The 12,710-nt window shown below is 38.6% G+C and overlaps 1 protein-coding gene across 8 annotated transcripts in view; it reads left to right on the top strand.

The window, feature by feature from the left end:
* PHACTR2 (phosphatase and actin regulator 2) overlaps positions 1-12,710 on the top strand; it is a 134,230-nt gene that overhangs the window by 116,058 nt on the left and 5,462 nt on the right. For 6 of the 8 annotated variants that reach the window (XM_021540414.3, XM_021540419.3, XM_021540416.4 and 3 more), the window contains 3 exons: positions 5,752-5,813; positions 6,803-6,940; positions 9,181-9,257. In XM_021540414.3, coding sequence (XP_021396089.2) covers positions 5,752-5,813; positions 6,803-6,940; positions 9,181-9,257 — 277 coding nt within the window. Of the gene's footprint in view, positions 1-5,536; positions 5,623-5,751; positions 5,814-6,802; positions 6,941-9,180; positions 9,258-12,710 lie in introns of those variants that run through there. The other 2 variants (XR_014954271.1, XM_085576679.1) reach the window with 2 other exon arrangements.

Here is a 12,710-nt window from a genome sequence, read left to right as displayed (position 1 = left end):
TCTCACTGAGTATCTTCCCATTGATTAAATCCTACCTCATATCCCTGCTTAAAAAAAAGTCTGTAATTCAAATAGTCAGGGGTGGAGGAAGTACATTAGATGTTTACCCTTTATACCTATTCTGCCATTTACTTATGTTGCTTCTGTTCTTTGGCTCGCAAACTCTTCAGAACAAGCATTGTTTTGTCTTCCTTTATGAATCTTTCCATAATAAAGATGTTACCTAAACACAAAGTGCAACAGTTGCCATGCCCAGCTCCACCTAGTCCTGTGTTCATCTTGCAGAAGTGGTTAGTACTTGATGGTTTAGAATAAATAAATGAAGAAAAGACACTTTATAGCAATAACTCAAAAATCACACAAGTAGCAAACAAAAAACCTCTTAAGGCATGAGAACTTCTCACACCTGATCAAAGAGTTGGTATGATGCTGTTATTTCCAGCAATTGTTCAGTAAAGTTTTACTTCATCTGTGCAACTGTGTTCTCAGCCCTGATGTGTAGCACGTTAATGGGAAGGGGAGAGAGGAAAACAGGATGTTTACCTGACAGCATCCATGGACTGATGATTCTGTCACTTGCTCAGGCTAGCAAATCAGGGAGAGGGCAATTATTGGCTTTCAGGCAAACCATCCTGATAATAAAATGCTAATAAAATCTTCCTGGTGTTGTTTGAGCTTTCAAATGCCAAATAGTGTCATGTCTTACTGAAAAAGGAAGCTGCAGTTCATGCTTGCACAGGACAGGGATCAGGGGACTCCTGTCTGGCACATAATGTGAATAGACTTCCTAAAACTGTAATTTCCAAACCTATAAATGTCATAGATAAATAAAAATAAAATTGGAAATAAGAACTTTTTTATATATATATGAGAAACTGCTTATGCTGGACAGTGTGAGAAAGGTAAATCCAAAACGTCTTTGGTGGGCCAGGATATGGCCACTGAGCTGGGAGCACCCGCTGGGCTCCCTTATTGCCCTTTCTCACTTATCTTGAGGTAACCAACCCAGCAGTGAACCTGTGATGTATTTAATATCCCCTTTTGCCAGTGTTTATTCCATTGACTGCTTTTGCAATAAGTAGCTCAAGACTGGAAAGCAATTCATAGATTTCCTCTCCTGTTTCAGCTTGTTTACTTTAAGCTTTTGGCAGTGCACCAGGCTTTGCACTCAGTGCCTCCTGCCATCCTCCCCTGCTGCTGCTGGGGGGGTGTCTTAAAGAGGCCAGGGAAAGCAAAAAATAAAGACTGGGAAGCAGAACTGTAAATCACAAAAAAAAAAATCACAAAGACCCTTGTGAGCATGTGGAGGAACTGCTTTTTGCTCATCACTGAGCTATAAAATATTTCAAGTTGAAAGTGATCTATTAAAACCAAAGCAAACCAAAAGCAAGACAGGGTTTGTGATGAGAGTCTGACTCAGAGTCCTTTCAGGGTGCAACTTCTCTCTAAGCCACTTACATTTTGCATCAAAATTATTGCCATTCCTTCCTGCGGATCATTTGAAAATGTTTACACATCTTAAATGCCTTTGTTAGTGTAGTGAGTTTTTGTGAGTAAGTTGGGATTTCTTTCATAAAGTTTCCTTCCTCATATTTTTTAAGCAGTAGATGGGGAGAAAGAGTTATATTATTGTGGGTATGTAAACTGCAGCTAAGGGGATGTATTGTTTTAAGTAATATTTATCAGACTTCGAGGTTACATTGAGTGGTAAAGGTCCAAATGTTTACTTCAGGATAAAGTTCAGCCCAAATCTTCTAAGAGGTTCAGAAAAAAAATCCCTACTTTTTTTCTTTTTTGTATTTCCAGTTAGTGAGCAACTCTGTTTTGCAAGAAGCTTTGTTTTGATAATATTTCCAGATAAACCAGTTACTGAAAATCCCGTTTCCAAGTACAATCACAAGACATTGCAGGCAGATTTGTACAAAAACTGTTTGGATAAAACTATCCAGGCTTCTGAGACTTCCCACACTAAAACAAAGTTAACGACAACTCAGGAGTCCACTTGAAGGAATACATAAAGCCCTGTGTTTTTTATAAAGGCAGGCTTCTTGTACACTGGATTTGAACCAACAATATTTATAGTATTGCATTATGGCAAAGAAACATTTTTTAGTCTTCCAAGAATTTCAGATTAACATAACTGTATTCTTTTTCCCTGTATTTGTAAGGGACAGTGAATTTCTTGTACAGTGCACCTGCATGCCTGCCAGTAATGGCTTTGTAAAAAATGGAGTTTAGCTCTCAATACTTGCTAAGGAATATTAATCGTTATCTTTACTTGTAAAACCAGGAGAGAGAAACAGCTTCGTGCATTTGAGAGCAAATGCACTGCAAGAAGCAAGTGCTTTGTTTGGCTTCTCTTTCTCTTTCCTTAGCAAGTCCACAGAGAAGTCTAAACATAGCTAATCCCATAGGGACACAATGGAAAGTTCAGTTTTATGCTCCAAGAGTACTTTTTGGTCAAGAATGGAGCAGTCCTCAGGCAGGACAATTTGTCTCTTTTCTTCTCCCCTTCTGCTACAAAGCAAATGTCCCACAGAACAGAAGGTGACCAGATTTAATGTGGTAAAAGTTGCAAGAGCAATAATGTATAGATGACAGGGAAGCTGCTTGTTTGGCTTTGACTGGTGAATTATTTAACTTGATGGCCACAATAACTGATGCTAAACAAAATTGTTTCAATTAGGAGTCATATCCCAGTTTGACCTCCTAGGAATTGCAGGCAGGGAAGGAGTGAAGCCATAGTTTTGCTGGGATCTAATCAGAGACTTCTGCAAGTAAAGGGTGCTCACTGGGCTGGTTCTTCGCCAGTAGGGCAGCAGCAGGACATCTGAGGAGGGGACTTGCAGCTGAGAATGCTGTGTTTATATTTTCTCTCTCCACATCACACAGATTAGATCTGCTTTTAAGGTGGAAAGCTGTGATAAGTGTGTTCCTGTGCATTAATGTGTTCCTGTTTGACCAATGAGTCACTTCATACCTGCAGCCAAATCTTGGCCCTCTGGCTGGAATTTTCCACAACACCTACAGGAACCAGGAGCACCAGACCTATTATTTTTAGCACCACACATCTTCTTAACTCCCTATAGCAACTTTCAAAACTTTTACCTTAAAAGACCAAAAACACAGCGTAGTTCTACTGTTTGTAGGAATTTGTATCCAGGCAGCATTTCTGTAGCACCAGGCTTAAAGCAAGTTCTGCCCAGCAGTCTGGAGGTGGGAAATTGGTCCTTTAGGTACAAGTCAGTGCCAGAGACAGGGTCCCATGTGCCAAACAGCAGATTCAGTATATTACTAGCAGCCACATTATTTCAGTCCATTTCCTTTACCTCTTGAGTTTTATTCATAGAAGTAAACCAACTTGAATGTTTAAATCCTGTCCCCAACCTTTCAGCAGAAGAGTGTCAGTTCCTCATGGGTTTGATCCCCCCTCTTTTTCCCAGGATTTAAGGAAGCTCATGGTGCCTCCTGTTGGAATTATCCTCCAGAAGATGGCATGCTCCAAGGGGTAACTCTGCCCAGTCACTAAGATGCTTGCCCTTTTTCAGAGGTTTTCCCTTGTCTAGCTATTCTGCTGTGCGGTCATCTGCTCTCCACAGGGATGTGGCTTCACAGCTTGGGATAGGCAGCTGACCTTTGACCTTCCTAAATGTCTAGAGCAAGTTTTTTAAGGTATTTTATCTTCCTCCGAAGTACAGAGAAACAGTATTTCAGGTGGCCATGCTGTTGGTAGTTCTTCCTTAAGGTATGCATTAAGCAGCATGAGCCCCTGTTTCTTACATGAAGTATCTTATTGCTGCTTCTTAGGAGACACTGTGGTTTAGATAGCAAGGAAATGCCAAGATATGAATTATGCACACTATACTTTACAAACTAAAGTAAGAAAAGGACAGTACAGTGATGTGTACATTCATCTGCCTTTTTTCCTGCTATGTCTGCTATGGGAGATTGCCTGAAGTAGGACTTAAGCAATTCCATTCATGAGGGGACAAATTTTTTTATATTAAATGATTCTCAAGTGAATGGAACCCCAAAGTAATAGTTTGTGTTTAATTACGTCAGCTCTTGTGTCTATTAATTGCAAAGACAGAATGTTTAGACAAAAGTATACAGGTGATTTATCTGTCCTAAAAGAGACCATTTGACTTTTTCAGATGAGGAGATTATGAAGTAAGTTATACTTTAAAGTTATAAGTCCTTAAATATACCCAACTTATTTATTGATAGATACATTAATTTAAAAATTTAAATGTAGATTAATCTATAACTCCCCAGTTATAGGTATTCTTCAGTTTGAATCCATTTACAGTTCCTCTACTGAAACAGGCTATCCATTTCTTTTCCATTTAAGAGAAAAGCAATTAATAAACCATAAATAACATCCATATTTCAGTATCTCAGTAACATCACTATCAACCTGAAATCCAACTTAATCCTGGCAGCAAGCCTGTGCAATTGCACCTTGCTCTTGGAAACCTGATGTTGGTGTTGAAGTCTTCTCACAGAGGAGATCTTAGGCAAGCATTGCCTTTTTCCTACTTTTTCCCTTACTTTTTCATTTTTATAATTTGTCCTCTCCTCCTTTCCCTGATATTCTTCCTGTATGAAAGCATTTGAGTAAGCAAAGGATATCTGCAAGTACCATGACGTGTCCTGTCGTAGCATTTTCTCCAGTGTAAAAGTCATTGTACAGAAATTCTCCTTAGGCCAGGTCACCTCTACTAAGACAGCAGGCTGGCCACAGGAAACAGGACAAATACAACTAAACCAGGATTTTAAACTCCCTTTTCATCTATACAAATTGGCTGCATCCAGAACAAATTAATTTCTGTAGATTTATAGTTAGCCTTGAACTGTAATGCAGAGTCTGTAATCCTCAACCATTAATAAAACAGGACCAGAACTTTATGTATTTCTCTAGGTGGGATATTTCAGCCACAAAACTTTGCATATAACCATCAGAGTTGGACTGAAAGGGCAAATACTGTCCTTCAAACCATACATCAATTTAAAAATATGCTGAGCCCACATGAACATGTGTGCTTTTCACTGGCAGTTGAGAAATCAAATTTAGTTAGAACATAAATTTGTTAAAAGGAAATTGTTTCATTCATATGCCCAAATACATTTTAAGAATGGACATAATTTTCTTCTGTACTGGTTCATTTGGTCCAGCCAGTGGCCCTTAACCAAGAGGGCTTGAGTGTTGGATCATATGCCTCCATTATAAAACCAGAAAAAAATTATATAACAAAACCAATTTGCTATCAAATGACAGTGAAACAAATGTCATTGATTCATGTCCTGTAGCAGTAGGAGAAACTTGGGTAATTCAAATACTCAGAGCAAAATTTTCATTTGGCATTTATAAATGAGACTCTTATTCTAAAATCAATGTTTTAGAAGTAAAAGCAACAATGTTGGAATGTTAAAATAAGTAACTGAAACATCAAGCAACTATTTCAGGGTACTTGTTTGCTGGTACACAGAAAAGAAATGACAGGCACCTTCTCTTTGCTGTGCTCGTGACCCACAGTTGACTTGAGATGTCTACAGAATCAGGGGAAATGCGGATAGGGAAAAGAATGAGAGCATACAAAAACCAAAAAGCAGACAACACATGCGGCATCATCCAGAAATAAGAGGAAACATGAGCCAGGACTTGGCGTTCTGAAGCTTTCAACCAAGAGAATACAGTATGTGCGTTATAATACTTAAATTTTCACTCCTTTTTATCTCTTCTGAAAACAGAGAAGAATGAAGAAGAGGAACAGGAAGCCAAAAGAGAAATAAAACGTAGACTCAGTAGAAAGGTGATGATGTGCTTTTTTGTATTGTGTATTTTTGTACATAGAATTATGTTCCATAAGAATCTAAAAATCAGTGTATAGACATTGCTGCAAATGTCCATCAGTTATTTTCCCAGATTAGAAATCTGCTTAAAAAGCAGTACAAGCAAAGTCCATGTTGGGGGCAGCCCCATCCTGTCCAGTTCCCCACACCTGGAGAAATATACCCAGTCTGGCCGTATTTGTGTCTCTAAGCAGGGAGCTTAAGTGACAGTTTTCCTCTATAGCATGACCACCCCTGTCACATATGATCAAGAGCAGCCACACCTGTAGATCCACTCTTCCCTAGAGCAGTAGAGAGGGCAGCAAAACAATGTCACCCCTATGAAATCCCTTCAGTGCTTTTCTAACCACATCAGTGGTCTTAGCTTCTGCAGGTGGGATCATGCTCATTGTCCCTGGAAATGGAGCAGTTACAAATCTGTTTTGGGAGAGGATGGGAGGAGTTTTCATAAGTATCCTTGGTCTGCCTGTCTCTGCAAAAATACAGTTTCCTTAATATGATCATCTTTATTTAATTAAAGTGAATATTGTTTGAGGTGACTAAAACAATTTGGCATTATAATGACCCCTAGATGGTCAAAACCAATTTTTTTTGTTAGGCAGATACTTCCAAATGTCATGTATTTTTGGTATTTTAACACAGTATAACCGTTAATGCAGATGGCCTAGTGGGGTATTGCCAGTTGCAAAGTCACAATTAACATTCCAGGGATAACTGTCATGATTCTCTGTGACCTGCCCGACAAAGACTATTTTTATAATTGAAGAAATCAGGTTAGGCTGCCTCCCCATTCCTGCACAGTGCTCCCAGGATGGTGCCTTTTTTTAGACACCTGAAAGTGACCCTATTTAGAAATACCATTAAAGTTCTCTTGAGATTACATCATACCCTCCCTCTTTTATTTTATTTCATCTTATTAAGCATACTATTTTCTGCCTCCCGCTTACAGCTCAGTCTGAGGCCTACAGTGGCTGAACTTCAAGCGAGAAGAATCCTTCGATTTAACGAGTACGTGGAGGTTACGGAATCTCCGGATTACGACCGTCGTGCTGACAAGCCTTGGGCCAGGTTAACTCCTGCAGACAAGGCAAGGCACAAATATAAATTATAAGAAAATGCTTTCATCTGTCACTTTTGGGGAGCTTCCCTCTGGTTTACATTCTCTTGATGCCAGCATCACAAATGACATCTGCTGGTGACAGCAAGATTGTCATGGTGCAACTGTGCACCTACTGCCTGCAGCTAAGAAAACCCACTCAGGTGCCTACTATGAGCATATTTTCCACCTCCATTATGACAGTTTAGGCCAGAATTTCTATTTTTTTTTTTTCCTAATTTTTAAATCCTTGCTAAGACAGATACAAGTTTACCAAAGGTGGCCATGATCTATGGGAATTCAGGCAGGAGTTGGAAGGCAAAAGTCTGTGTCACTGCTACCAGGAGTTGCTTTTGCCACTCATTTGAGTGAAAAAAAGGTAGAAGCTGCTCCATCCTCCTCCAGGTTCTTGGCCATAACCACCAGTGTGGGAACTGACCACGTGCATGCAGCACAGCTTCTTGGGAAATTTGCCCCTAACATCCTACAGTTAATATAGCCCTGGTGCCTGAGTACAAAGGATGAGACAAATGATCCTGTGATTGTCATTTAAAAAAATATTAGTCAAATATTACCACAAAGTATTCTTATATTTCCCTCCTATACTACTTAATGAAGGGAGAGCTGTAAGATTCAGGTAGCCCGAAGTACTAGCTCTTAAAGCACTCTTAAAGACCTATGGACTTTATGGAACTCCTGTGAGATGTGCTTGTCTTGAAAAGTGGTGTGCAAGAACCCACTCTATTTTAGCTAAGGGTAATGAAGCACTGATTTTATTCCAGCTTATTTATTGTAATATTAATATTTAAAAATTGTCAGCTCATCTGACAGTTGTATCAGGTCAAGGTGAAATAGTTAAAAATGTAGTCAGAAGTGTTTGTAGATGTTGGTTATGGGAGATGATGAGCACTATCTAGTCCTCACAGAGTATGTGGGAGGTTAGAGGACCCAGCACCTCCACTTTGACAGAGGTCTAACCAGGGTAAACTGCACTAGAAAAAAAACAATGGAGTTTCCTACCTACTTTTTTTCCTGGAAACTCCCTTGTCCTTTTTTTTTTTTTTTTTTTTTTCCCAGAGAAATTGTTCATCTTATTCCAGTAGGAGCAGAAAATTCTGCTGCAGCTATATTACAGACCTGGAGCTCTGCTGTCTTTGCTACTGAGTTCATGCTCAGAAATCACTGTCTCTTTACTAGCTTCACAGCAGCCTCATGTAAGCATGCTGTTGTGGCTAAACACAACCACCCCTGCTTAAAACAAAGTTTCTTATTTATAAGACTGCAACCTGGTGATGCTATAATTTTATCATGCTGCTTGTCTGCTCTGCACTGAGAGGTATGCACACTAGATGACATTTCTTTAGGGATTAATGAAATGGTACTGTCTTTATTTAAAGTGGTGAAAGAAAAGAATCAGTAAGAATAAACTGTTGTTTCCTTTAACAGTGAAGGTAGGAAGGTGTGTGGCATAGAAATAAACCTCCTTATAGTATATATTAGAATATTTCAGAAACTGTATTTATTACTTGATGCAGTAAATTGCCTATCAGTCTCTTAACATAAGCAACAAGGCATTTACAAACTGTACTGAATTTCTGCTGTTCTTTAGTATCTGCCAACTGAAAACCCAAGCCTGAAAGGTCCAAATAATTCATGTCATTTTACATAAAACTAATCAAACCTAGTGACTAATTCCACTTAAGGAAAAAAAAAAAAAAAAAAAAAAAAAAAAAGCTGTTCATCTTGCATTTCTGAAGTCCTGTCTCCAGAGGGGAAATATAAGGACCCTGCTGTGCACATAGTGCCTGTGCTGGCAGAGTGACTCACCAGCTCCTCAGGGCTGTGCCTGGAGATAGAATCACCTCCTGTCTGCCTACTCAGCAAGTATTTGTCAGGGTAATCCAACCCCTTGCCCATTTTTGTCAGTAGGAGTGGTCTGTTTCAGTGTGGGCTTGGTTCACCCATTGCAGTTGATTTGGTGTTTCTTGGTTTACTACTGGTGCTGGATGCTTTGAGTTTCTTTGTAGTGGATGAGTACTTTGAACAGCTGTAATTGAAAAGTCATTCCTGTTGATGATCAGAAATGTGTGAGTGCTGTGGATTACAATGAGGGAAAATAAAAATGGGAACTGTAAAGTACCTGCAATAGTAGGGCCACGTTTCTTTCAGACTCTTTATTTTCCTGAAAATTCATACTTCTTATGGTTGCATATATCATTATTGTTTATTAGGCAGCAATACGGAAAGAACTGAATGAATTTAAAAGCACAGAAATGGAAGTACATGAGGAAAGTCGGCAATTTACCAGGTGGGTGAATCCCTCTTCTTGTGTGAGAAATGAGTATGAGAGCAACCCTCTGCTTTTCTGCAAGTTCTCTGCAAGTTGTGTCATGATTTGTTTGGATTCCTATCATGAGTCCCCTTGAATCCCACCACTGATTCTGTTGGAATTCCCAGTACTGCTGATGCCATCTCTAGCTGATACAGTAGTGCAGGCGACTGCAATGGATGGGTCACTATGTAGAAAAAACTTGTCTGGGGAATCTAAAAAAATAATCCTGCGCAAGAACCTGTCAGCTCTTAGAGATTAAGTCAGTAATCTTCAAGCTCATGAAATAAGAGTTTTCCTTCTGTGGCAGCACTCCCTTGCTCATTAAAGTATATATTTGTGTAGATGCATTTCCTAAGTGAAAATTAGATGATGTTTTGAACTTCAGAAAAGCTCACCAGTGTGAGCTTTTTTGGTGAGCTTTTTAAGGGTCATTTAAGCTCCTGGCAGCAGTTTCTGGGGAACAAGATAGATTCCCTTGTTTCCACTTCTAATGTGTTAATGCGGATTTGTTTTTTTGTTCTCCGCTTTGGATCAAACACCAAGATGTTGTCCGAAGCATTGTTATTTTTAAGGAGCTCTGAAGTGTCCACAGATTTTAGCAGGCCTTCATATTTGGCAGAATTATTCCTACGGGGAGGGACACACTTTCTGAAATCTCCATGGCATGTGTTCATTTTTCTTGGAAGCTACAAAGGCTGAAAATTGCCACCAGCAATCAGAACTTGATGTTAGAGTTGGCCAAAATTGTGTACATAGTACATTTTGCTTCTGCAGAAAATTATGTCAAACCAAAACAATTGTCTAAGACTGGGTCCCTTCTGTTTCCTGCTACTGTTTCAACCAGAATCAGGATCTGAACTAGTGAGTGGGAATCGCCTAATTAAAGAATGTGTCGCAAAGAAAATTCATGATGGGTGTTTTATGTATATGCTTCACTGTTTGATTTCACAACTTCAGTGATTTCTTTCTCACCAAAACATGGAAGCTTTTAAAAAAATAATAATTTAAAGTCACTTCTGTGTAGATACAACATAAACAAATCCATTTTAAAAAATTCAAACCATTTTCACAGACAGCAAACATAAGCCAGAAGATGAACCAGGATGCAGGGTTTTAATGGAGCATTGCATTCTGACCACTAGAAAATGTCTTTTTCAAACATGGAGAAGTATTTTTTCATTTGGCTTCTGATGTGTTTTCTCTTTAGGTAGCACATAATATATCTTTTTCAGAATATATAAAAATACTACTTCTAAAAAAAGAGCATCACAAGGGAGAGAGTAAAAATAGCAGGTATAGAAACCAACCACTTGCTTACATTGTTGTGCTTCTTGAGCTGCATTGCAATATTGAAGCCAAAGTACTGACAGGCATGATTCATACAAAAAGAACTGGATATTTTTTCATGAGCTTTGAGAACAGTTGATGCTGATTACAACTGGATTCTTGAAAGCTGAACCAGGAATCTTGTGGAGTAACAAACCAGTAAAAAAGTGAATTTTTTTTTTCAAAGAGGGCCTTTGAAAATGGAGTAAAAAATAGGCACAGCCAAACTGTGATAAACACAGGCAATGATTCTATAGAGAGCTGAAAGAATTTCAACCTGAGGGAAACCAGTTTTTTTATGTTCCCTATCCATGCTCTTTTGTTTCACTGGTCATGTTGCAGAGTTACTACACAGAAGTCAGAAGCGTAACACTAGAAAAAGCTAATTAAGAGCAGAATAATATGCAGATGTTTTAAGTCAATTGCAATTTTGAAAATAAAAAGAGATCCCCTTTTCTCTGAGACATCTCATTAAAAATTATGTTCTTTCTGCTATGTAATATTGGATTGATACAACGAAAGTGATTTAAGAAAACCATAGACAGAGAATTAACTTATCATACGTTAATTATTTTCAGGATTGTTGAAATAATGCAACGAAAAGGCACTTGCATTGGCACCTTAGCAAAGGCTATTCTGTGATAGACTGAGACAAGGAAGCTGTTTACTAAACAAAAATAGTTTATAGTATATGGTTTTCTATATTATTGCAGATTAAATATAGATTATTTAATATTATAGTCAGTTCTTACAATATATTCAAAATGTTGAAAATTTATATCAAACTTGGAAAAGAAAGAACAATGGGTTTCATTGTTCATAATTTACTGTAATGGTTGTCAATTGACTGGTTTTCTAGTCCTAGTAATTTAGACTGATTCTTTCTGTTATTTCATAACAAAATCCAAGAAAATTAGTTTCTAAAAATAGAGAAGTCAATATAAGTTTGGGAGGAGCATATTAGCAGGTGTTCATTAAGTGTTTCTAATGAAAATGCTATATATAGTCCAGTATATTGTTTTTCCACAAAATACAAAACCCCAGTGTCTTTTTAGCAATCCTCTGTACCCTCTTTTAGCAGATGAGCTGTATAATCATGAATGTCAGGCTTTGTGCACACGTCCTTCATTTGAGAAATGCATCCCTGTATTGTATTGAATCAACTTACAGGGATAATGTGTGGGACTATTAAGAGAAAATGTATCAAACATAAACTTAGGTAAACTTATTGTGCAGATGCATCAAGCTGTTGCATCTTTTACTACTTCATGGACAGATGCATTTTGAAAGCCATTTAAACAGAGATATATGTCTATACACTGAAAACCTGATACTGGTGCCCTCCTTACCCTTTTCCTTGGATTCATTAACATTTAACATGATTTAGAATTTCAATTGCTGTAGGTTTCTAACTTATTATAGAAAGGGTTGGTGACACCTTTTGGAGCAACCCACTTCTCTAGTCATCATAGAGGCAATGTGGAGTGATGTACATGCCCTACCTAAAAGCCTAAAAAAGTGAGGTATATTTGGGTCTTCATGTACCTCAGTTCACTGCTGTTAATAAGAAAGCATCTGAAATGCTGTAAAATTTGCTGCTTACTTAAAAGAAAATACAAAATTTTTGTTAGCCTCATTTCACACAAGCATTAAAACCCCAGAATTTTAATTTTTATGGTTTAGCAAAGCTTTTCTGATAATACTTACTGGCAGCATCTCCAAATAATGGATGCAATTGTAGCTCAATCTGTATTGGCAAACAGACTGGTGACTCTTCTCTGGCCCTGAGGCCAGCAAGCTTGGCACAGCTTGAATCCATGCAGTTAACCTGTTCCTCTCACCTCAAAACAGGGTGATGTCCCCCCATACCCAGCCTGCCTACTGTCCTTTGCTAACCCCAACCATGCCCAGGCAGTACCTGAAAGCACTGGCTGACCCAAGCAAAACTCTGCCAGGGACCACGCTGGCAGACAGACAGCAACACCCCAGTGCTTGAGCCACACCAAATGTCTGGTTTTCTAAGTAGCGAGAGATGGACAGCAGGAAATAACAGGTCTGACTCTAAACCAACACAGATCAGGAAAATCAGGAATAATTGGCCCT

Source organism: Lonchura striata, chromosome 3, assembly GCF_050655825.1.
Source record: "Lonchura striata isolate lonStrDom1 chromosome 3, ASM5065582v1, whole genome shotgun sequence".
In the NCBI taxonomy this organism is placed as follows: domain Eukaryota; kingdom Metazoa; phylum Chordata; class Aves; order Passeriformes; family Estrildidae; genus Lonchura; species Lonchura striata.
The sequence above is the reverse complement of the archived record's forward strand: the minus strand, read 5'-3'. Positions and strand labels throughout refer to the sequence as shown.